Raw genomic sequence first — 25,265 nt, 5'->3', positions numbered from 1 at the left:
AGACTGGGAGAAAACATCTGCAAATTATATATCTAATAAATGACTTGTATCCAGAATAAATAAAGAACTCTCAAAATTCAATAAAGAACAACCTGCTTGAAAGAAACAGCAAAAGATTTGAATAGATGCGTCACCAAAGAACATAGGTCGATGGCAAGTGAGCATGTGCAAAGATGCTAAACATCTCCAGTCCTAAAGGAAATGCAAATTAAAACCGCAATGAGACACCACTTCACACCACTGGAAGGTTAAAGTTAAAAGGACAGACCATACCAAGTGCTCGCGAGGATGTGGAGGAACTGGAACTCTCACACTGCAGTTTACTGTATGCTGATTATATTTCAATAAGCCTATTTAACACAATTTAAAAATACCGGACTGTGTCACTCCTGTGCTTACATGCTACGCCTCTGATGCTGTGCCTTCCTCTCAGAAAAATATTACCACCCCACCCCCCTCCCCCCAGCTCTCCAGGATTCCCCACCCTGGCCTCCTCTTCTGCTCTCCTCCCTGTCCCCTCTGCTCCGTCTGGCACCTTGGCCCTTGCTGGGCCTGCCACCTGGGGCAGCTCTCCTTGCTTTCCTTCCCTCCATTCGGGTTTTAGCGAACACCACAGACTGAGTGGGGCCTGGATTTCTCTCACTGAAGGAGCTGCCCCCCACTCCACCTGGCACCTCCATCTTATGGAGGGTAAGGGAAAGAGAGGATGGCAAGGGGGTGCAGTTGACGATGGTGAAGCTGGAGGGGCCACGGCGGTGGGGGTTGTAAGAGGTTTGGAGTACGATGAAGCCAGGCTGGAGGGAGAAGCTGAGTCAAGAGTCAGGAACGAGGGGCCTTTAATTAAGGCCGGCGCTGGGTGGGATCATGAGGGGGTGAGGCTGAGGGGACCAGGGCCAGGATGGAGCTGTGCTGGGTGCCAGGGCTCAGCGGTTACCCCGCAGTAACTGCCACCCAACCCCCGGCCAGGCCTTCCTCCCTGCCCAGAGCACAGGCAGGCCGGGTGCGTCCTCTGCAGCTGAACACCCAGCTGTGAATCAGTAAGAAAGACTCCAAACACTGGGGAGGCCAGTGTGCCAGAAGGGCAGCACCCCTCCCACGACCTCTACCTGAGTGCCTACTTTGTGTGGGCACTCCACTGGGCCTTACGGGGCTGTTGCAGTCCCTTCTGGGGTTCCAGTGACGCTCATTAGTCACTATGCTCACCACAGGTTGTATGGCCGGTGCCAGTAGGGGGCTCAGGCGAGGACCCAGCCCTGCCCTCTGACCTCAAGATGGTGTTCAGCGGCCCAGCCTGGCTTCTGTCTTGCCCTGTGTCAGTCTGTGCAGCCCTGTCACTTATGAATGATTGATTTGGTGATGGTCATTATGCCCAATCTGTTTTTCAAGAGTCTAATTAATTCCAAGTCCTCCTCTATTTTCAAACCACTCAATCATTCTCGTTTTTCCTTCCAGGGGTTTGACGTGGGTGGGAGGCCTCGGTGCTCCTTTTACAGCGGCGGGGACACCCGCCGTGGGGACGATGGCTGCAGCAGCAAGGCCTGCGCCCAGTGCCCAGCCCCAGAACGGCTCTGGCGGGAGCAGCAGTGATGTGCACATCCCGATGGGGAGGGAACAAGGCCCTATGGGGCAGGACCTGCTGCCCAGGGTCACACAGCTGCCAGAGAGAGGTTAGGGTCACCCTATCCAGGGGGTGGTCCTCTGCCGAGCCCCCAGGAGAGCCCAGCAATGGGGCAGGGTGGGGCCTGGCAGTGGCTCCTCTGCATCTCAGCTCACTGAGTGGCCAGTTGGCCAGCGCAGGGCAGTGTACTGCTGCCCCCACGCCGTGACTCATCTCCTTAGCTTTGAAGGACTGGCTCCCGGGACGCCCCCCACGGCTCTGACTGCCAGCACCAGAAGCTGTGGCTGTTGATCATAAGCTAGAAAAGGAAGCAAGTCCTTCCAGACGTGCTGACCCACGGTCCCCACCCCAGCAAAGGGCATAGGAGCCCAGTGGAACCACCACACGGCCATGGCGTGGAGGAAGGCGAGGCGTCCACTGCAGAAGGAGCCAGGTAGGCAAGAAGCAAGTTCAATGAAAAGCTGAAGCTAGAGGCACGGACCCCTCCAGACTCTGTCAGTGCAGGACAAAATTCCACTGGAATGTTTGAAATCAACCTGTCCAGCTGTCACACCACCAGTGAGGAGTAGAGAACAGTGGGAATTAGGGCAGGAGGCAGTAAAGTCTGGTGATGTGACCAGGAGGTGAAATCAAGTCTGATCACAGCAAGATGGCAAGGGACACAGTGAATGACAATCCTGAGTAACAGGGGTGAGTAATGATGGTGAGTAACGATGGCTAACAGTGGTAATGATGGCAAGTAACAATGGGAGTAACGAGGACAGTAACAACGGTGAGTAAGATGTGAAGTAACAGTAAGGACATGCCATGGCCTTTTGGCTTCTCCTCAAGATGCCATGTGAGTTGGAGAGCGTTGTTGGCCCGTTTTGCAGACAACAAAACTGAGGCTCAGGGAGGTTGCTGGTGGGCCTTAGGTCACCCTTCCTCCCCTGGGCCCCCCCCCCCCCCCCCCGCCCACTGCATTTGCAAGTGCAGAAGAACACAGCCTCAAATGCCACTACCCAAACAGGTGAGGAAGTGCCGTGCACCAGCAATGCCCCGCAAGGAGATGTCCCCCAACGTCAACTCTCTGCCACTACCACGCTCTGGAAGGAAGGGCTCATGGTCAGAGCACATGTCACCCGTTTAGGACAGAAGCTCAGAAGCCTGTGCTAAGGACAGCCCTTCCCAATTCCTATCATTCTACCCAAAATGACTGCCAGGGAGGCCCACTGAGCACCTGATGGGGAGGAAGGGCACCGCCAGCTGGGCTCTCAAATGCAGCCCCAGAACTGAGTAACACAGCGCAGGCTGGGCCTTCCAGGGTGGGACAAGCAGTGATGGTTTCTGGGGTCCCCCTAAGCCGGAGCCCAAGGTAATCCTGCCCATGCATCAGGATGGCCATCAGCCCTGACAGTCTTACCCTCTCTGATGCTCAGAGATGTCTCAGAAGGCAAGATGGTCCGGACCTCTGGGAAGGTGTCATCTCTCACTGCGCATCAGGGTGCAGAGCTGATAGGGAGGAACCCCAGCCAGAGACGAGGAGAACACTCTGGGGCCCCGGGGGAGGAGGAATGGGAGGAACGGGCCGCACAACCAGCCGGAGGTAGAGAGGCAGAGGACTGAGAGCTCTAGAATTTTTTTTTTAGGAAGATTAGCCCTGAGCTAACTGCTGCCAATCCTCCTCTTTTTTCTAAGGAAGACTGGCCCTGAGCTAACATCCAAGCCCATCTTCCTCTCCTTGATATGTAGGACGCCTACCACAGCATGGTTTGCCAAGCAGTGCCATGTCCGCACCCGGGATCCGAACCGGCGAACCCTGGGCCGCCGAGAAGCGGAACATGCGTACTTAACCACTGCACCGCCAGGCCAGCCCATATCTCTAGAATTTTTATAAATTTAATTACACAAAATAAAATTAAAGACATCTGTAAATCAAAAAACATCAATAAACAAAATCAAAGGGCAAAAAGCCCGTTGGGAAGAGTTATTAAACACACCAGACAGAAGGGACGTTTTCAGCTTAGTCAGAAAGACATGAAAACCCAACGGGAAAATATGCAAAGGACATCAACAGTGCCCTGCAAAAGAATAAAAGGAGCAGGGACACCGGGCAAGAGAGAAGCGCAGACCAGAAAAACAGGGGCTTTCTGTTATGCCTCTCTAGGTGGGAAAGGCAGTCAGTGTTGGCCAGGGCGACACACCACAGAGGCGATAAAGCCGTGTTTTTCTGGAAAGCAGCCCGACAGCCTTCATACCTAGCCTGTGGTGATTCGATTCCTGAGGATCGATTCTAAAAGAATAACAGAAGAGGCTGACACAGAGCCATAGGAGAGAGTGATCACAGGCTACTCAAACATGGAAAAATATGGAAATAGGAAAACGCAGATTAAATGAGCACATATCTTTATGATAGAGTAAAATTCTATGAAAATTGTGTTTTCAGTGAACTTTGCAGAGAAATGATCATAAAATAATATTCAGTGGAAAAAATAAAACTGCTCATAGGATTTGGGATGAGTTTTATTTCCTTCTTTTATTCTTTCTTATGTTTTCAAAAGTTTCTACAATTCACAGGGACCATATTTACAATTAGGAAAAAGAGAGCGTCAGTGTTATTTTTCAAGAAGGAAGAACGTTGGAAACACAGTTTAGTAAAATGTCCACAGAAAGGACAAATACGGACATGAGATGTGGTAAGTTTCCATTTTCTAGACAAGTGACTTATTTAGCAGGCTTCAAGAGTATGGAAGTTTCTGGATAATGAAGTGAGCCCAGACAGGGAACAATAAGCTTTTTAAAAGTGCTAACTCTTCCCAAAAAGGTTAATCTGTGAGCACAGAAAAGGTAAGAAAGAAGGCAGTAAAAAGAAAAGAGCCAAAGGATGGTTCTGGAACATTCTGCCCAGGACTGTGCCAAGGGCAATGTCCCACCACGCTGGGCAACAGCACGGGCAGAATTGGCCCATGGTGCAGCCTGCTGAAGGTAGGGCCTGGGAAAATACTGCAGAGGGGGCTTCTCCTGGCTGGGACCCTCGCTCGAGAACAAACCTCCTGGCCCGCATCAGGCCCTCTGGCTGGTCTAGCAACGACCCCAGCAGCCCTGCCCTTCCACCTGCAGGCTCTATTCTGCTTGACCAGGAAAATATGCTCCAGGTGTGCTTGGGACAAGCAGCCTCATTGCCACAGCTCGGTGCGTTTCCTTCATGGCACTTGGCTCATGTGTGGCACATGGACGCCTGAGGCTGCACCTCTCTGACTCACACGGGACTGGAAGTTCATGAGCGCAGGGCCAAGCCTGCTGTTCACTAGGTGCCCCCCACGCCACACATCCAGGGGCTGCAGAGGCACCTGCCGAGCAAGTGGGCCTCAAGGGCAAATCAGCTCCTCACTTGGTGAGTGATAACTGAGTGTGGCATTATGGGGTGGAGCAGGTCAGCATTATGGGCTCGTGCTGCAGCAGGAGGTCCAGGCGACGCTGGCCTGTTCCGGGCACTTTGAGCTAAGGCAGGTATCAACCTTGTGGGGTCTCAGTCTCTCCATTGGCCAATGGGAGGGATAATCGCCTGCACCTGCGTATGAGACCAGCTGTTTTCACCCTGAAGCCCTGCACCAACGTTCCTTAACACCGACCAGACTTCAGGAATCTCGCCATTGGAATTTTAGTGAACTTCTGCCTGTGTGAGGCTGGTCGTGTGTCCATCTGTCTGTTTAAACAGTACCCCTGCTTTGTCACCTCCATATTCATGTTAGATGATGCTCCATGAGGTCGGGCCATCTGTCTTGCCCCCAGGTGGGTCTCTGGAGCCTTGCTCAGCCACCCAGGAACCAGCTTGTGATATGAACGAATGATGCTCCCAATGTATGCACTGCCCATGGATGGGACAGGCGCCACCTGCTGACCTGATTTCCAGCTGTCCCTGGTGTCATGTTGGGTCCAGGGCACCACTGTCCAAGGTCCTGGCCCAAATGCATAGTTGTCCTGATCACTGGGCCACCTGCTGCGTTCTTCCTTCTCAGACCCTCTGCACCTTCTGAAAAAGCTTCCCTGGAAGATGGGACCGTCTCTTGAGGCCACCGTGCAGGTTCTCTTTCCTTACCTTAGCTCAGCTTCAATGTTTACGCTAAGCTGGATGAGGCCTGGGAAGCCGAGGGTGTGACATGAACGAGCAGTGTCCAAGGTGGGACACGTCAGGAAAGCAGGAGGGGCTTCCAGACAGAGTAGGTGTCTACTGGCTGTCACCTGGACCAAAACAAGAGGGCAGGTCAAAACCCGAAATCCACCTGTCCTGTCAGAGAATCTGTAATGGCTTCGCATCAGCCTTGCAGAAAAACGACTCACTCACCAATCAAGTCTGGGCCACTGAGTCTGAGGCCCTGAGGAAGAAAGCCGTCCAGTGGGTTGTGGATAATAATTCGCTCCACTGGACAGGGCTGACGAAGCTGGGCTCGGCTCTCAAAAACGGCTTTATCACAAAGATGAGGGGACGTGTGCAGGAGGTTGGACACAGTGTTACCGGCTGTAACTGCGCCATCTGGAAACAACCCAGGGCCAGCGGCGGGCCTGGCCGAGTGCACACTGGTCCAGCCACACCGTGGGGTCCCATGCAGCCAAAAGTGAAGTGAGGACATCTCTAGGAACTACCATGGACAGGCCTCCAGGCTAGAAGTTCAGAAAAGCAAGGAAAAGAGTGTTTGCAGGATGAGACCCTTTGCCAAAGAACGGGAGGAGGAAGAGTGTGTGTGTGTGTGTGTGTGTGTGTTTGTGCGTGCATGTGCAAGTGTACATCTTTGCTTATATTTTTAAAATTGAAAGACAAACTAAAAAATTTAAACTTGTTACCTTTAGGAAGAACAAGGTGAAGGGACAGGCTTCTCTGAGTGTATCTTTCTCTGTAGATTTGACTGCACAAGTATGTCGCGTAATTATGAAATTAAATTAGATGTAAACGGCAATCTCTATACATCTGATGCTAAATGAAACACAAACCTGCTGTGAGTAAAACTGGGGCGCAACCTTCAGGAGGGAACGCTTTCAAGTGAGTGAAAGCAGCCCCTTGACTGTATTCTGGCGGGATGCGCAGTAAGCACGAAAGGCTGTCAGTAAGATCTGAGACAGTAACAAGTAATGTTGAAGATGCGGAGCAGTCGGAACCCTCATCCATGACAGGTGGGGACATAAACTGCAGCCACTTTGGAGAAAGGTAACAGCTCCTCAAAAAGCCAAACACAGAGTTACTATATTCTCCACCAATTCCTCCCAGATACACATCCAAAAGAATCAAAAACTTATGACCACACAACAACTTGTACACAAACTTTCACAACAGCATTATTCATAATAGCCCAAAAGTAGAAACAACACACACGCCCATCGACTCATAGATGGTTAAACAAAACGTGGTCCATCCATCCAACAGAATATTATTCAGCCACAAAAAGGAAAGAAGTATTGTTTGCTACAACGTGGACGAGCCTTGAAAACATTATGCTGAGTGAAAGAAGGCAGACACAAGGTCACATGCGGTGTGATTCTGTTTATATGAAACATCCATAATAGGCAAATCCACGGAGACAGACAGAAAACTAGTGGTTGCCAGGGACTGGGGGAGGGGATTGGGGAGTGACTGCTGACCCCACACAGAAAAGGCCCCTGCTGAGTGCCAGGCTCCAAGGCCCAGGCCGCAGAGCATCTCCTCTCATGGGAGGAGAGAGGGACGAGCCGCCCTGACAGCGCAGAGTCCTGGCCAGCTCCTCGCACACACTGTGAAGGACTGTGGCCATGCACTGCTGCAGAGAGTCAAGGCCCGGAAGAAGGAGGCGGTGGCTACACAGCCCTACAAGGGCATCTGCCCCTTATCCCAGAAACTCCTTCCCCCTGGTGTGAACACCCCCTTCGCTGCACAAGGCTGTCACTCCTGTGCACCTGTCCACTCCCCAACCCTGCTGGCCACCCCTCTGTGCCCAGCCCCCATGGCTCCTGGCGGGGAGCCTTGTCCAGTCTCTAGACTGAGCCCCCTCCCCTCCCTGTCCTCCCACCTCCTATCAGACACGGTCGAAGCCGGAGTGGGAACCTCGAAAGGTAGGGTCCTGGTGAGAGGACCAATGGTAGTGACAATACAATGGCCATGTGTGAACCACCGAGGTGGGGCCGGCACCTCCTTTTCCCGATGTCGATGCTGGAGCAGGCAAATGGCGGAGGCCTGGGTCAATGCTCGTTGAATCTGCTTAATTCAGGATAAGTCCAGGGTCTGGGAACAAGGGCAGTGAGCGTGATCTCGAGTCTAGGGAGATGTGTAAGTTCCAGGGTCCTGTAGACCCCCATGCGGCCCGCCTCTCCTGGTGGGCTGCCTCTGGAGGAGAGGAGAGGAGCAGGAGGGTGCAGGGGAGAGCAGAGCAGAACCCTGGGACCACTGCCCGAGAATCCACCCCAGGGTGGTCCAAGATCCTGCCATGGCCCCCTGGGGGCCCCAAGCCCAAGGCTGAGGGTCTGTGCAGCTAAGTGCAGCCCCATGTGAGCCGAGTGGCCGCAGTGGTCAGCAAAGAGAAGTGGAAAGTGTGCTCAGAGGCGGCCACGCCTACTGGCCAGGGCCCAGTTCACCTACACGTGGATCATGCCCAGGCCAAGACGGGCCACGGTGGTGAAAGGGCTGGGCTGAGGGCTTGGCACTGTGCCCACATCACCTGAAAGGCACCTGTAACGTTAGAAATGGGGGGGTCAGGGGGGCGCTTTTCAGTTGGACCGGTGACCAGGCCCAGGAGGGCCTGACATAAGCTGCTTAACTCCCCTCAGCGTTGGTGCCACCCGCCATCCCTCCCACCTGCCCTCACACACAGACCACCCGCCTGAGAGACCCTCAGAAACATGTTGAGGCGCTGAGAATCAGCCCATGCGAAGCGCCAGGAATGCAAAGTTAAGAGGACCAACCGAGCCCCGCGAGCCGGCTCTTACCTGGAGTCGCCTGCCTGAGGCTCCCCCTTGGCCAGCTCTCCGTGCCGACTCTCCTCTCTGGCCGCCGGGGGTTGCCCCTCGTCCTGCTGTCCGGCCTCAGGCTCCTGTGGCCCACTTGCGCCGTCGCCTTCTCCCCGCAACCCGTCTGCTGCGTCCACCTGGGGACCTGAGGTGTGTGCCAGGCACTTGTTGGAAGTCGGGGCTTTGGGTTCCTGCCTGTCGGGGGCGTCTTCTGAGGACAGGGGGTCCAGGGCGCCTGTGGGCAATGCCTGCAGGGCGGCCGGGCCCTTGGCGCTGGTCTTGGCCGAGCCCACGTAGGAGGCACTGATGACGCTGCCTGGGCTACACTTGTCCCGCACACTCTCCACAGCGTCCTCCCTGCTGCCTCCACAGCCCCCGCAGCACACGCAGGAGTTAAGGAGGCAGTTGGTGGGCGCGGCACTGAGTTTGTGGGAGCCACCCTCCGGCCCCTCAGCCACTGGCTCTGATGGGGAGGTGCCATTTCCGGGGGCTTCCAGGGTGGTGACGGCAGAGTCCAAGGAGGTGGGTGATTTGGGGTTGAAGATGACCGTGGCCGAGAGCTTCATGCCCCCTGTCCGGTGGGCGATGATCTCGGCTGTCTCGGCATCGTCCACACTTACCTCCCAGCCATCCAGGTGCGGCCGGGAGTCCAGGCAGCTGCAGGAGTTGGGGCCCACCGCCCACATTTTGTTGTCCTGGATGTTGTTGTTATTGCTCAAGTCCCCCTCCTCTGCCGCGGTGGGAACGCTGACCCCCGCCTCTCCTCTCTCCCCACCCTGCTCTCTCTCCTGGGGGTCGGCACGGGTGCTGCCCGCCCACCCAGACGGGCCCCCCGGGGCCTCTGCTGCCCCCTCCACGTCATCCATGAAGAACACTCTTCCGTCCTCCTCGTCACTGCCCGGCTGCAGCCTTGCGCTGCCTGGGGAGGACTCCCCTCGGGGGCTGCCCTCTGGCCCTGGCCTGTGCGCGGGGGACTGGCAGGTGCTGGGCGGGGAGAGGAGGGAAGACATCTCGTCCCCGACCCTGTGAACCATGCGGTTGAGCTGCTCCAGCTCCTGGTCATCGTACTGCATGGAGCAGGCCAGCTCCGCCTCCGGGTTTTTGGCCTTGGCTGAGAGCAGCTCCTCAGGGGGAAGCGGCTCAGGAAAGGCAGGCGCCAGGGGCGGGGGCACCTGGGTGTCTGCCCGGATGGGGAACTCCACGTCTTGGGAAATGCAGAGGTTCCGCTCCAGTGTGTGAAGTTCCTCCTCTGTCAGGGTCTGCAGCAAATCCCTACAGGTCAAGACAAAAACCAAGGGTGAGGGTCCCACAAGCCACACCAGCCCCCAGGCCACACCAGCCTCCTGGCCAAGAGTGGACACAGCGCCCTTGATGTCTGCACCAGCAGGGAAGCAACGGGCGTCAAACGCTTGCAATTCAATTCCCACGGCACGGTTTCCTCCACCACATCATGAGGCGCAGGTCTCCAGGCTTCTTCCGGGCCACGGGTGGGGTGGGGACAACGGCCATTTGGGAAGGATGACTGTGATTCTAGGCTGGTTTCTTTCTTAAAAAGGAGATTCTGAAATTTCTTGCTGAAAACAAGAAAGTCCTGATTCTTGGGGATGTGATAACTGTGTTAACAAAAACTTTTAGGAGCGAAAAAAAGATATGTTGGTTTATATATAGACTTTCATCCTCTTATTCAACAGGTGTTTCTGAGCACTGTCTGTGTGCCGGGCCCTGGGTGATGTACAGGAAGGAGACAGGCATGGTCCCTGGCCCTGGGGGTGACATTGGAAGAGGCAGAGAATAAGCAAATATTTACACGAATGATGACTGAATTACAGTAACGAGGACTGCAACAAAGTACGGTGCCCACCAGAGGGCAGGTACAGCCGGCACCTGGCTTAGTCTGGGGAGACCTCTGGGAGGAAGGGGCATTGAAGTGGAGACTCAAAGATGGAGTTAATTTAGGGACAATGACTTGGATGAGCCTAGAGCAGTTCCTACAGGCTGACGTGCATTCCTCTCTGCTGGGGAAAGCTCAGGCCAGCTGTGGTCTGAGGCCCAGGAGAAACATCCCAGTGCTGTCATGGAAAACACACAGAAAGCGCACTTTTCAGAAGCTTGTGCATCTTTATAACTGAATACATTGTGCAAATAGGACCCAGAACGAGAAATAAAACACTAACCAGCCTCCCAGGCACCCTCACGTGCCTTTCCAGTCACTCCCTGCCGTTACCACTGCCCTGACTTCTGAAGACAGAGGTGGTCTCTGCATAAATGGGAATTTGTGGTCTGTGCTGCTTTGTGGTAGGCTTTGTTTGCCAATATTATGTCTGTTCAGAGTTGCCAGATGAAATACAGGACACCCAGTCAAATTTGAATTTCAGATAAACCACACTTTTTAAGTGTATGAATTTTGGGGGGGTAAGTGTAACCCAAAAGGGGGGGGGGGGCATTTGGGATATACTTACACTAACCAAGTATTCATTGTTTATCTGAAATTCCAACTTAATGGAGCATTCTTCTGTTTTTGTTGTGCTAGATCTTTGCTAGATTCTTTGCCCTCTTTGGTGAGATTCATCACTGTTGTGGGTCATTCAGTCTCCTGGCTACACAGCCTTCCACAGTGGAAACACACCACTGTTCAGCTGTGAACCTGTTCTACGCCTGATGGGCTCTGGCTGCGGTGACTCACCATCCTTGAGCGCCTCTCCTGGGGAACGTGTGTGTGCATTTCTGCAAGTGCACATGTGGAGAGTGCCGCTGAGTGTCGGTGAGAAGTGAGTACCCACTGACCACCCACCAGCCCTGGTTGACAGTTCTGCTTGCCCACGCCCTCATGAACGCTTGGCACTTTTCGTTTCAAATTGCTTTGGTCTGCAAGCTAATGAAGTTGCGCACCAGTTTTTGTGCTTCTCGGCCCTCAGAGATCCTCTCTGTGAAATACCTGTCAAGACTTGGGCCCATTTTTGATTGGGTTATCTATCTTTTTCTTACTGATTGATAGTTCTTTATATTTTTTGGATTTGAGTTCTTTGTTGAATATATTCTCCAACTCTGTGGCTTGCCTTTTTACTCTCTCAATGGCATCTTTTGATAAACTAAAGTTTTTAATTTCAGTAAAGTCCAATAAATCACATTTTTTTCTTTATAGTTAGTGCTTTTGTGCTCTGTTTAAGAAATCTTTGCCTACTCCAAGGTTACAAAGATGTTCTCCTTGATTTATTTCTCTGAAAGTTTCATTGTTTTACTTTTCACATTTGTATCTGCAATTTATCTAGAATTGATTTCTGTATATTATTGTGGTAAGGATCCACATTTTTTGTCATATGGGTATTTATTGATTCAGCCCTTTACTGGAAAAAAACCCACCATTCTCCACTGTTCTGCTATGTAACCTTTGTCACAAATCAGGGAAGCGCATATGTATTGGTCTGTTTCTAGACTCTATTCTGTTGAACAAATCAGAAGTCTATCCTTGCATTACACCTCTGTCTGCATTACTACAGCCTTACAATGGGAAGTGTCTCCAGCATTGTTCTTTCTTATGAAGCACACTCAGCAAAATGCACACCCGTGGTCCCAAGCATGGTCGCACCAGCATTACTCATGGAAACCTCCCAAAGTCCAACAAGAGCAGAACAAATAAATAACGTTCTTCTTTGTGCTTTTTCTCCAGCAATTTTCTTCTTCTTGGCTATCTTAGGCCCCTTGCATTTCTACATGAATTTTAGAATTAGTTTGTCAATTTCTGCAAACAAAAAAAAAAAAGGAAAGAAAAGAAAAAACGTCCTGGGACTTTTGACTGAGATTACATTGAATTCATAGATTAATTTGAGAATAACTGATATCTTCTCAATATTAAGTTTTCCACTCCCTGAATATGGAATGGCTCTCTATTTATTTAGGTCTTTAAAATTTTATGTCAATAATATTTTGTAACTTTCAGTGGGGGTCTTAGACATCTTCAGATTTGTGCTTAAGTAGTTGATATTTACTGACACTATTATAGATGATATTTTTAAAAAATTTTTGAGATAAAATACTTATAAAGTTTACCATCTTAATCATTTTTAAGTGACAGTTTAGTGGTATTAAATACATTCACATTATTGTGCAACCATCTCCACCATCCAACTCCCTAATTCTTCATCCGGTATAACTGAAAATCTGTCCCCAGTAAACACTAATTCCCCACTCCCTCTGCCCCCAGCCCTGGAAACCACCATTCTACTTTCTCTCTCTACGGATTTGACTACTCTAGGGATCTCATATAAGTGGAATCATACAGTATTTGTCTTTTGTGACTGACTCATTTCACTTAGCATAATGTCCTCAAGGTTCATCCATGCTGTAGTATATTGCAGAATTTCCTTCGTTTTTAAGGCTGAATATTATTCCATTGTATGGATGGGCCGCATTTTGCTTATCCATTCATCCACTGATGGACACTTGGGTTGCTTCCACCTTTTAACTGTTATGAACAATGCTGCTATGAAAATGGGTGTACAAATATCTCTTGGAGAAGGTACTTTCAATTCTTTTGGGTATATAACCAGAAGTGGAGTTGCTAGACCATATGTAATTCTATTTTTAATTTTTTGAGGAACCTCCATACTGTTTTCCACAGCAGCTGTACCATTTTACACCCCCACCAATGGTGCACAAGGGTCCCAATTTCTCTACATCCTCACCAACACTGTTTTCTGTTTTTTTGAGAGTAGCCATTCTCATGGGTGTGAGGTGGCATCTCACTGTAATTTGATTTGCATTTCCCTAACAACTAGTGATGGTGAGCATCTTTTCATGGCTTCTTGGCCATTCATATATCTTCTCTGGAGAAATGTTTATTCAAGTCCTTTGCCCATTTGAATTGAGTTGTTGGTTTTGTTGCTGTTGAGTTTTAGGAGTGCTCTATATATTCTGGATATTAATCCCTTATCAGATATATGATATGCAAATATTTTCTCCTATCTTGTGGGTTACCTTTTTACTCTGTTGATAGTGTCTTTTAATTCACAAAATTTTGAAATTTTCACAAAGTCCAATTTGTCTATTTTTTCTTTTGTTACCTGTGCCTCTGATATCACATCCAAGAAATCATTGCCAAATCCAATGTCATAAAGTTTCTGTCCTATTTTTTTTTTCTAAAAGTTTTATCATTTTACATTTAGGTCCTTGATCCATCTTGATTTAATTTTTATATATGGTGTTAGGTAAGGGTCTAACTGCATATGTGTGCACATATGTGTATGTGTGAGTGTGTGTGTGTGTATATATATGTACCTTTTATCACACAGAGGAAATTCCCTTCTATTCCTAATTTGCTAAGAGATGTTTTCATCATAAAATAAGTGTAGAATTTTCAAATCCTTTTTCTGTAACTTTTAAAATGATTTGGTTTTTCTTCCTATTTTAAAAATTAATATAGCAGAACAATGATTTTATTTTCAAATATTGAACTATGCTATGCATAATTTGAACTCCACAAGACATTATAATTATTGTTTTGTGCAGTCCAAGTTCCTTTATATTAGTCCATATCAGGTTCTTCAGTCTCTCCTGCATTTCCACTTTTCCATCTGAGATTTTTTTCCTTTGCCTGAAGAAATCCAATTAGTTTTTCTTTATGTGCAGGCTGCTGATAACAAATTTCTTCAGTTTTGTGTTTCTGAATAATTCATTATTTCACTTTCATTTTTGAAGGATATTTTTGCTGGTTATAATATTCTGGTTGGCAGTTATTTTCTCTCAGCAATTTAAATATATATCACTTCATTGCCTTTTGCGTCCATTGTTTTTGAGAAGACAGCTATCAATCTTACATTCTTTTCAAAGTAATATGTCCTTTTTCTGTGGCTATATTTAAGATTTTTTCTTTGTTTTTGGCAATTTTACTATGATATACCTAGGTATGTTTTGTGTTCATCTTGCTTGCAGTTTTCTTGAGCCTCCTGAATCTGTGGACAGAGATTTTTCTTCAGTTTTGGAAAATTCTTGGCTATTATTTATCTGAATATTGCTTCTATCCGTTTTCTCTATTCCTTCCTTCTTATTCCAATTACGTACGTTGTTAGACTTCTGAGTATGTCACATGTGTCTCTTACACTCTGGACTGTTCCCTTGCCACGTCCCCCGCACCCAGCACCTCTCCCCTCCAGCTCCCCCACCCACAGGACCCCCCAGTCTTCCCTGTGCTTCCCTTCCTGGTCTCATTGTTATCCATCATCTCTCCTCTCCTAGCTGGACACCCAGGGAGAATAGGGGCCATGACCTCTGGGTCCGGGGTCACATCCTGCCCAGCTGCTCACAGTTGGGCCCAGGGTCCAGGGAAGCAGCCTGGAGACATCTATCTGATAAACCACAGTCTGGACCAAGCAGCCCATCAAAGGACCCCAGGCTGTGGCTCGCCCCGAGCCCAGTGACTCTCCCTGCTGGGTCACTCTTCGCTGTCTGGATTCACAGCACCTTTGGCTCCTCATGAGGCAAAAGGCAGCTTGAAGCAGGGTGTTCTCTGGGCTCCCTGAAGTAACTAGCACCAGCAAAGGAAACCCGGTCCCCGGATCTCTATGCCTGAGGCTGCCTTGTACTGGGCAGTCCCACTGAACCCAGGAAGGACGTTGCAGAAGTCCATGGGGTCATCAGCTTAACTAATAGCCAGGGAAGGGGACTTCCAGAGACTAGGGGCCCTGGTAGGAAAGACCTCAGCATCCAAGGTCACAGGGCCAGGGAGATGCTCAGAGGATATACAGCCACAGGCCCCGGCTGCCCTGTGCCTCCAGGAGGCCACAGCTGGCCCCTGTCAGCTCAAAGACGCCATTACAGGGAGGGCTCCACATCAGTCTGAAGTGAGGCTGAAGGAGAGGGGGCCTGGCTGGAGGACCTGCTGCTGAAGGCCAAGGGGAGTCCCTCAGGGCAGAGGATCGCCACCCATACCAGCTGCCACCAAGCCACAGGACAGCACAGATGGGTCCGAGGGGATGCCACCTGGGCCAGTTGCCCAGGGACTGCCAGGGTGGGGGTGGGAAGTGCTTGGCGCTCAAGAGAACTGGACACTTCGCCCCCTAAACTAGTCGAAGAACTAGGAAAAGCTCCTGGAGGAGGTTGGGGGGTACACACGAGCCAGCACCAGTTCCAGCCTGGACCCCAGCCACAGCCCAGGGAGACAGCCCTCCCGGCACAAGCTATGTGGTCCCGGGTGCACCCGTCCTCCCAGTTTCACAGCTTCTCCTATAAAATGGGCCCCGTCCACCTCACAGGGCCACGGAGAAGTTTCTGTGAGACACTACAAAGGGCTTATGTGGGGCCATCAGCCAGGGCGGCTGCTGTCTTATCACGGAAACTTTACACCAAAGGTCTTAATGACACTGGCCAACGACAAAAAAGCTTGATTCCATGGGGAGAGAAAGGCATAGGGTTCCAAAAGGGGGAACTAAACATTATCAACCAACAACTAAAGACAAAGACCCAGGTCAGCACTACTGACTGGAGGAGAAGTGCCCCCCTGCACATAAAGGAGGGTTCAGGGGCAAACACTGCCCTGGGCACCCCTCGCCCACCTCCTCCTCCCTCCCCTCCCCACCCTGCCCTCCCCACTCTGCCCTTCCCCTCCTCCTCCTCCCACTCCCCCCTATCCTGCCTCAGCACCCCCACCTTATTTTTCGCAGTAATGTATGGAAGGGCCGGAACAGCTCAGACATGTCTTCCACCTTGCGGTCCAAGTTCAAGGGTCCATCCGCGTAGACCACGAGGCCACTGCATTCAAGACACAAAAGCCAGGGTGGCATCAGGCCCTGCAGCCACCTGGGTGAGCCCAGACCACACCCACATCCACACCTGAGGCCACATCACGCTCAGCACTAGCACATGCTTCCACTCCTGTGATCGAATCTTCAACTTTAGAAAAAAGCAATGAAAATTATTACCCAGGCTTTATCATCCTTTTAAGTTGATTAGCTTTTGTTCATTTGAAGGATCATAAAATAATTATAAAAATATAATACCTGCACACATCACTGCTTCAATCAGATAAACCAGCATCAAGATTTGTTACTAAAATCTACCTTCTTAAAAATGGAAAAACTGAATTTGTGTTTAAATTTAACACGAATGTAGAGGTTTGCAAGAATTAGGCCTGAAACCATTTACTCCAAAAGCGAAACAGAAGTTGGAGGTGAGAACCGAGGTCCTGCACGGGGACAGAGGACAGCCTCTGCCCATCGCTGGCCCTGGACCCAGGCCAGTGCACCCCCTGAGCCTCCAGGGCTGGGCCCTGTGGGTGCCAGCAGGTCGGGGATGAGCATCTCAGGCACCCTGCACAGACAGGTGAGACTTCTCACAAACGTGCTCTCCAGGCTGTCCTGCCAGCCTCCACGGACGCCCAGAACTCAGACCTCACATGCCCCCGTCCACATCCCTGAAGTCCACTGAGTCTTTCTTACTCACACTGACCGCAGCATCTCCTGGCTCCCTGGTCCACACCAGGCTGTGACAATCCACTCCAAGCCCCTGCCTGCTCGCTCACTCCTGAGCCCCACGAGGTCCCCACAACGAACTGCATGCTTCGTGGCCCACCCTCCCTTTGCTCAGGCTGCCCCCAAACCCACCTTTCCCTCCCAGAGGTCTGGCCCAAGCTCCAGCACTCTTCAAGGCAGGAGGCAGCCTCCTGGCACTCCCCGGGCAGGGCTGACTTTCTCTCCAGGGCGTCCCTGTGCCTTGAGAGGCACCCTCTCCCCCAGACTGAGGCGCCATGCCCCATCTGACTCTGCTCAGATGCCACCTCCAGGGGGCCCCCAATTCCGCAGGCAGCACCACATTCACCCCGCCTGGTGATCTCACCACGCACTGTGCACAGCCCTGCCCCGCTCCAAGTGGGCGCCATCATCCATGTCTGGGCCTGCTCCTCCAACAGCCAACCCATCCCTGGAGGACCCTTCTCTGGGTGCCTCCTCCTGGGTCTCCCGGGACCAGACAGCTCAGGCCTTGGCATGTTGCAGGTGCCCAGGGAACGTCCACCCATGAACACGGGACCTGTCTCCTTGAGTCCTCCACTGGAGCACAGGTGAGGGCCTCGTGGGCTTGTTTGCATAAACCGAGAACCGCCTGCATGTCTCTCTCTGCAAATGAACGGGATCTTATCATTCTGGGATCTAGTCATCACCATCCAACAGAGTCCCTGTGTTCAGGAACTCATCCAGTTCAGTGAGAAAAACTGATAAACAAAATTGAATGAAGACACTGTTTTTCCCTTAAAAAGTCTGGGTTTCAAGATTCAAAAGTCACAGGAAAAACATGGGCTGCACTGCCTCCTGGGGCACGCCAGGCTGTGACCCACGGCCACCAGACCTGTGGAGTGGCCGGCTCACCCTGGGCAGCAGGAGGGATGGGGCTGTGATGAGGGGCTGTATCCTGAGCACAAGGGAGAAAGGCAGAGGTCGGCCGGCCAGGCTTCCGTTCCTCCCCATCTGTTTTATGGATCTTACATGAGCTGAGGGTTCTGGTTAAATTAACAGTGCATGGGGGACAATTTTCTGAGATAGAATCTTAACTTCGTAGGTAAATCCAGTGGGCCCAAAGGCAGAGTGGAAATGGGCAGAAAAGGGGTGGGTTTGGGGAATCCCTGCCCCAGCTTCCTGGCATCCCACCTTTCAGAAAGCAGCGATTATGCCGGGAGAAGGGGCCCTCCTGCTCACCTCCACAGAGTGTGAGCGGTGCCCAGGGTTGGCCGAGGCTGGTCTGGAGCCTCAGAAAAAAAGTCCATTCATTAGGAGGGCTCCGTGCACAGACCTCCAGGGCCGCTGTGCCCAACCCCGTGGGAGGCCAGGGGACCTGAGGACATCCCCTCAGCTTCATCTAGGCATCAAGCCGTGCTCTCTGCTGCTGGAGCCCTCAGGGCACCAAGTGCTGTACTCCAGCCGAGCCCTCCAGCTCAGCAGCTCTGGGAAGTGCCGCTGACCATGAAGGACAGGGCAGAGAGAAGGCCAGTGGGACGGCCAAGTTGTCTGTGCCCCCATGACTGGGTGTCCCTGAGGACAAGGGAGAGGCTGGTCTTCATATCCCAGAAGGTGCTCAGCAAACATCTGTTCAGTATCTGGCTGCCCAGGTGATGATGCAGTGGGGGTGGAAGGGTGGGGGAGATGGGGGAAATGAGGCCTGGGAACAAGCCATCAAAGGAAGCAGTTGGGTCCCATGCAGCCCAACAGGGCAGGTAATCCAGGCCTCCTGCCATCACAGGCCACACAGGCCTGTGTCCATACTGCCACCAAGGAGGGGCAAGGCAGCCCCCACAGCTGAGCTGGCAGGCAGGTGGCTGGATCCCCAGGGAGCCTTGGCATAGACAGTGTACAGCGAGGGGCCTGGCCCAGGTCCAGCTCAGTTGGGCAAGTGGGAGCACGCCCAGCACGGTGGTGCCCCTACTCCCATTCCTTAGGTCGTCTTTTCACTTTCTTCATAACGTCCTTTGATGCACAAAAGTTTTTAATTTTGATGAAGTCCAATTTATCTATTTTTTCATCTGGTACTCATGCTTTTGGTGTCAAATCTGAGAACGTGAAGATTTACCTTCTGTATTAGTCAGAGTTCTCCAGCGAAACAGAACCCATAGGATGTGTGAGTATATACACATGTACATAATACATATATGTGTGTGTATATATGTGGAGAGAGAGAGTGTGTGTGTGTATACATGTGGATGTATATATATTTGGAGAGAGAGGGAGAAGAGAGAGATTTTAAGGAATTGGTTCACATGATTGTGGGAGCTGGCAAGCCCAAAACCTGCAGGGTAGGCTGGCAAGCCAGAGACCCAGGAAAGAGTCGATGTTGCAGCTTGAGTTTGAAGCCAGTCTGGAGGTAGAATTCCCTCTTACTTGGGGACCTCAGTCTGTTTTCTCTTGAGCCCTTCAACTGACTGGATGAGGCCCACCCGCATTATGTAGGGTAAGCTACCTTACTCAAAGTCTACTCATTTAAGCGTTCATCTTATCCTAAAAATACCTTATAGCAACACACAAACCGACGTTTGACCAAATATCTGAGTACTGTGGCCCAGGCAAGCTGACACACGAAATTAATCATCCCAGAGTCCAACCTCGAGCCTTTGCAAGCGGATGACCAGTTGTCCCAGCACCATTTGTTGAAAAGACCATTCTTTCCACATTGAATGGTCTTGGCGCCCTCGTCAAAAACCAATTGGCCATAGAAGTTTGGGTTTATTTCTGGCCTCTCGATTCTATTCCATTGGTCTCCTCACGATAGTACCACACTTTTGATTACCGTAGCTTTGAGGTAAGTTTTGAAATCAGGATGTGTGAGCCCTCCAACTTCGTTTTTCTTTTTCAATATAGTTTTGGCCTATTCAAGGCCCACTGTGGTTCCCTATGAATTTGAGGAACAGTTTTTCCTTCTCTGCAAAAAAAGGCCAGTGGAGCTTTGATAGGGATCGCCTTGAGTCTGTTGATCACTTGGGGGAGTATTGCCGTCTTAACTATCCAAGTCTTCCCGTCCATGAACTGGGGACATCCTTCCACTGCATTAGGTCTGTGATGCTCAGGAATGTAGTGTAGTTTTCGGTGTACTTGTCTTTCACCTCCTTGGTTAAATTTATTTCTAGGTATTTTATTCTTTTGGATGTTATTGTAAACCTCTTCCTTAAAATAACATTTAATTACACACAATGGAATATTATTCAGCCTTAAAAAGGAAGGAATTTCTGACATATGCAAACATGGATGAATCTTGAAAACATGCTAAGTGAAATAAGCCAGACAGAAAAGGACAAATACTGTATGATTCCACTTATATGTGGTCCCTAAAATGAAATTCATAGAGACAGGAAGTAGAATAGAGGTTACCAGGGTCTGGGGAGACGGGGGAATGGGGAGTTATTGTTCACGGGGCACAGAGTTTCAGTTTAGGACAATGGAAAAGTTCTGGAGACAAATGGTGGGGAGGGTTGCACAACAATGCGAATGTACTTAATACCACCGATGGACATTTGAAAAGGGTTAAAATGGCAAACTTTATGTTATATATATTTCACCAAAATAAAAAATTAAGATTTATTGCTTTGATTTCTGTTTCCAAAAGTTATACCTATTACGTTAAGAAATTTTGTGAAGCAGAGACATAGCGTTTGGAAACAAGTTTTTGTACTCAACACACTAGGAATGTTTTTCCATGGCATTTGAGATTCTTCTCCAATGTTATTTAAATGGCTGGAGTATCATTTTTAAACAATCCCTTAGTTCTGGATATCCCCTCCCGTCAAATTTTTATGATTAGAACTCAAGCCTCAGTGAGAATCTTTATAAATACATATTGTGCCCTGTCAGACCAATGCAACAACATTCCGCATAAGTTCACCATGTTACCACATGCCAGGCACTGGGGAGGGAGTGACAAAAGGAGGAGAGCACTCCTGCCCTGTGGTGCTCACAGGCCCCTGGGGGAGACCTGAAAATAACACAAATCCCCTTTGTATCAACTATTCCGAATAGGAAATCTACAGAAACAGACAGGTGGTTGCCTGGGGCTTGGGAGAGGGGATTATAGTGGGTGCAGGTAATCTGCTCCGGGTGTTGAAAATGTTCTGAAATCAGTGGTGGTGGTGGTTATACAACTCTGCGAATTTACTAAAAACCATTGAATTGTACACTTTAAGTGGGTGAGTCATGCGGTATGTGAATTATAGCTCAATAAATTAAAAAAATAAGCAATTCTGCGGGCTGCTGGAGGCGGTGAGCAGCTGGAGGAAGGGCTGCAGGTGAGGCAAGGTCAAGGGGAGATTGGGCAGGGGCCGGGCAGGGGTCGCGCCAGTGGCACTGTCGGGACTAGGTCTGTCTCCACCAGCATGGGAGCCACAGGAAGGGCTCCTGGTGAGCTGCCGGCCTCGACAGAGGGGGAGCACAAGTTCAGATGTCAGCAGGGCGGCCGTGAGGTCCACAAACAGGGCACAGTGACGCTGGTCAGAGAGAAGTGGCCCCGGGAGGCTGGCTCAGTAAGAACAGAAAGACCACTGTCCTGCGGCCCCCCGGGCTCCAGCTCACAGCAACAGGGAGGCTGGTAAAAAGCTGAATGAACTCGCTAGTGTAAGAATCTAGAAACATGGCACTCGGGCTGTTTGATGCCTCACCTTTACTTTAAGACTGGTTTTCATTTAAAACTGCCTGAGAGAGTCTCTGGGTGTTCCCGAGAGGTTTAGAATAGGTTCCCTCTAAGACAGTGTAAGTCCCTCATATGCCCAAGATCCAAGACGCTGCCTGGCCCAGTGCAATGCTTGACCAACATTTGCCCGCGGGGGTGGGGGCAGGGCAGGTGGGCAGCAGAGGCCACCTAGTGCCTAGTGGCTGGTCAGAGCAGGCAGGGTGGGCGTGCCCATACTGGCACCCCAGTGCACCTTAAGGTGGTTCCAAAGGAAGTCTGGCCTGGGAAGCCCAACCTCGCGGCGACATCCCCTCCTCAGGCTAGAGGCTGCACGCCAAGGCCCGGGCCAGGGAAGGGAGAAGAGAAATATTGCCAGGATGGGGGAGGGGGACCTCTCTCATGGGACGGGCTCACAGACCCTGGCGCCATGTAAAAGTAAGGCCCTGACTGAAGCAGCTTTACTGTTTTGGTTTTTAAACAAAGCACCAAAAATGCTCACTGTTTTCCTTAAAATGAGTTTGGCCATGGAGGGTCATTTGTCTGGAAAGAAAACAATGTAACAAATAGGTGTGTGAGGGGCACCTCCACCCGAGGCCACTCCACTGGCCCACTGGGGACATTTGTCCTCCACCTTCTGCGTCTTCAGGCAAAGGGAGATTCTCAAATTCTAGGTGACATAAATGAAGGCGATTGGAAAGTGTCATCCCTGGTGTGACATGACCCACTCCGGCTTTTCCTGTTTTGGAAACTCAGGAAAAAAGAGAACTCTCTTCGAGGGAAGAGGATGATAAAAGGGCCAGGGTGCTGGGCTTTTGTGGGGTCTGGAAAAGCCCCCAGGGCTGGGTGCCCTCCAAAGACCGCCCTGGAGACCTCCCAGAGAAGACAGCTCTGGGAACCAGCAGACTGGCAGAGCGAGGCAGGGGGCCGTCCTGTCCCCAAGCCCGGGGCAGACGCAGGTGTGGTAGGGGGGCTGGACCAATACCTAGCAGGTCAGGCTTCCCTGAAATCCTGGGAGCCTGCAACCCTGCCCCACCTGCCCGGCTTCCCAGCCCTTCATCACCCAGGGCTTCCCTGCATTTCAGTCCCAAGTCCTGCCCAGGGCACATGGGGTCTCTGTGGCATTTAAATCTCCAGAGTCTCGGGGCCCAGCCCCGGTGGGGTCTGCCCAGCTCGCTTCTCCACTCCTGCACGCGGCACATGACCTGTCCAGCTCCTTGTGGTTGAGGGAGGCCTCTCTGTCGCAGAAGCTGACCCCATCCTGCCACACTGCCCCTGCCCTCCACCCCTCCCGCTGCTGCACCCCCATTTCCCACAGGAGAGGTCTTGTGTTCAACCTCAGGAAGTTCCCCTGAGGCCTCTGAGCAGCCTCTCCACGGTCTGTGCCTGGACCAGTCCTGGCCTCGGTGTCCACCCCACACTCTCCCAGCCCACTTCACTGACGTCTGCACCTCATACTGGGTCTGTCCCGAGGACTCCCTGTCCCCTGCTCTCTGCCTAGCTCCACACCTGCACATCAGCTGCCCACTGGGCCCCTCCCCACCCACTGGGCCCCTCCCCAGCTGTGGCCCCATACGCCCTCCATCTTGCTCTCTATGGCCTATTCACTCCTTCCCCTCCTCCCTCCATGACCATGCACCCCATGCTTCCTCACCTGGCAGGAAGGAAGGGCAGGCCCTGTGTGGCTGAGAAGCAGTGGACCAGGCCCAGAACACTTGGGCTCTGACCTTGGTTCTGAGAAGCCCCGAGATACTCAGCAAGTGACAGAGCGCTTCCTGCCTTGGTGTATTTAAGGCCCAACTCCACAAGCTGCCCTAGCATCTTTGAGCCCATAAGACCCCAAAGGCCTAATCCTGAGCTCCCCTACTCTTGCCAGATGTGCTCCCCACACAGTGGGAAAGGCTCCCCCCAGGCACTCCCCCTCAGCCAGACCGGCTGCACCCCCCTGGTCTTCACCTAATAGGTTGCACCTCCCTGCCAGCTGTGGAATTATCCAAACAAGACAATCACATCCTCCTGCGGGAATCAGGGGCACCTCACCCTCTTGTTACTACAAAGCCTCTTCCACAGCCCTGGCCAGGTCACTGTGCTCCTGAGTGCACCCATGTGGCTCTGTATGGTGTGCAGGGTCCTCCTCCCCTGGGCTGGGAATATATGTGACTGTCGATCCCACCTATCCAGCATTGGATGTCAGGTGTTCAGCCATCTCGTACTGTTTAGGGTGGGGGATCCTTCCCTCCCCAATGGGGTGAATAGGAGGCATTCAGAACACCTGGTTCCTCATGTGCTGAGGGGCGACAGCAGGACTGCCTGGTGACTGTACTGGGTGACTGAACAGCCACCTGTCAGGAGGTGTAAGTACCATTTATCAACACCCAGAAGGGGCCTGGCAACATCAGACTTGACAGTCCTGCCAGCTTTCGGCAAAATGACTGTCCCAGGCAGGAGGGACACTCACCACACGATGGCCAACCTGGGGATGGTGAACATGAGGGCTGGCTCGTAGTCGTCAATCATGTCCTGGGTCAGGTACCCGAGGTCCAGGGCCCTGGCCAAGGGAGAGAGAAAGGGAGAAGGCATGAGGACCTGGGCCACTGCCCGCACCCATGGGTCAGACTGGTGTTGAGAAAGCGGCCTGCTCAACCCTCGCCCGCGTCCATGCTCAGCGGACGGTCAGGAGGGGGACATGAGCCCCTCAGCCCTCACATGTGCAGAGGGCTGCTGCTGAGAAAAGCGCCACGCCCTGCTCTGCGAGGCCCCACAGAGGCAGCTCACGCTTGACCTTCCCCTCCGTCCACCTGCCTGCTCCCACCTTGAGGACAGAGGACTCGGGGAGCCGGTAAAAGCTGCACTTGCTGAGGAGGGCCCGGCGAGGACAGCTGAGATGTCCAGCAAACAAAATAAGAAAGCTAATCCAGTCGTGGGCTTGCTTAACCAGGAAATTGAAACAACTCAAGTGGCAAGAACAAATGTGGAACTAAAACATTACCCCAAACAATTTAACACTTCCCTGAGAAACTAAAACTGCTCTTCTGGGTTTATTCTCACTCCCCAGGCATACGCAAATGGCTTTCTGTATGCTCCGTGAGCAGGCGCTGCTGGCATCATGATGGCTCAGAATAAAGGTATTTTCTGTCATCTTATTTTCTGGCAATTTAAAATATCTCTCAACACATAAACAGTGAATAATCTGTCTTTAAAAGTAACAAACTTATGATGTGATATTAGGCAATTTCAAAACTTAGCTACTATCATAGCACTAGTCAAATAGGAGGAACATTCTAGGTTAAATCTTAGTCCCAAAGTCTACTCAGAATATCTGACTTCAAACTACTGTACAAGGCATGATGAGAATATTGATGATTCCCCTCCTAAAACCTTGTTCAGCAGACCTGAAACCCAGCAAGTGCTCCATCCTGGCCTGGGGAGGTGAGGAAGAGAGGACATAAGGAGGTGAGGAGGTGAGAAGAGGAGGGGAATGGAGGTGAGGAGATGAGGAGGTGAGCAGTGAGGAGATTAGGAAGATGGAGGTGAGGAAGTGTGGAGTGAGGAGGTGAAGAGGAGTGAG

At 51.4% G+C, this 25,265-nt stretch overlaps 1 protein-coding gene across 4 annotated transcripts in view; it reads right to left on the bottom strand.

The window, feature by feature from the left end:
• ZFYVE28 (zinc finger FYVE-type containing 28) overlaps positions 1-25,265 on the bottom strand; it is a 113,576-nt gene that overhangs the window by 20,961 nt on the left and 67,350 nt on the right. For 3 of the 4 annotated variants that reach the window (XM_046656191.1, XM_046656193.1, XM_046656192.1), the window contains exons 6-8: positions 24,156-24,245; positions 16,211-16,312; positions 8,549-9,841 (exon numbers count right to left, since the gene is read on the bottom strand). In XM_046656191.1, the coding sequence (XP_046512147.1) occupies positions 8,549-9,841; positions 16,211-16,312; positions 24,156-24,245 (1,485 nt within the window). The remainder of the gene's footprint in view (positions 1-8,548; positions 9,842-16,210; positions 16,313-24,155; positions 24,246-25,265) is intronic. The other variant, XM_046656194.1, reaches the window with a different exon arrangement.

The sequence above is a fragment of the Equus quagga genome, chromosome 3 (genome assembly GCF_021613505.1).
Source record: "Equus quagga isolate Etosha38 chromosome 3, UCLA_HA_Equagga_1.0, whole genome shotgun sequence".
Classification (NCBI taxonomy): Eukaryota; Metazoa; Chordata; class Mammalia; order Perissodactyla; family Equidae; genus Equus; species Equus quagga.
Note: the sequence above shows the minus strand (reverse complement) of the source record. Positions and strands in the feature narration are given on the sequence as shown.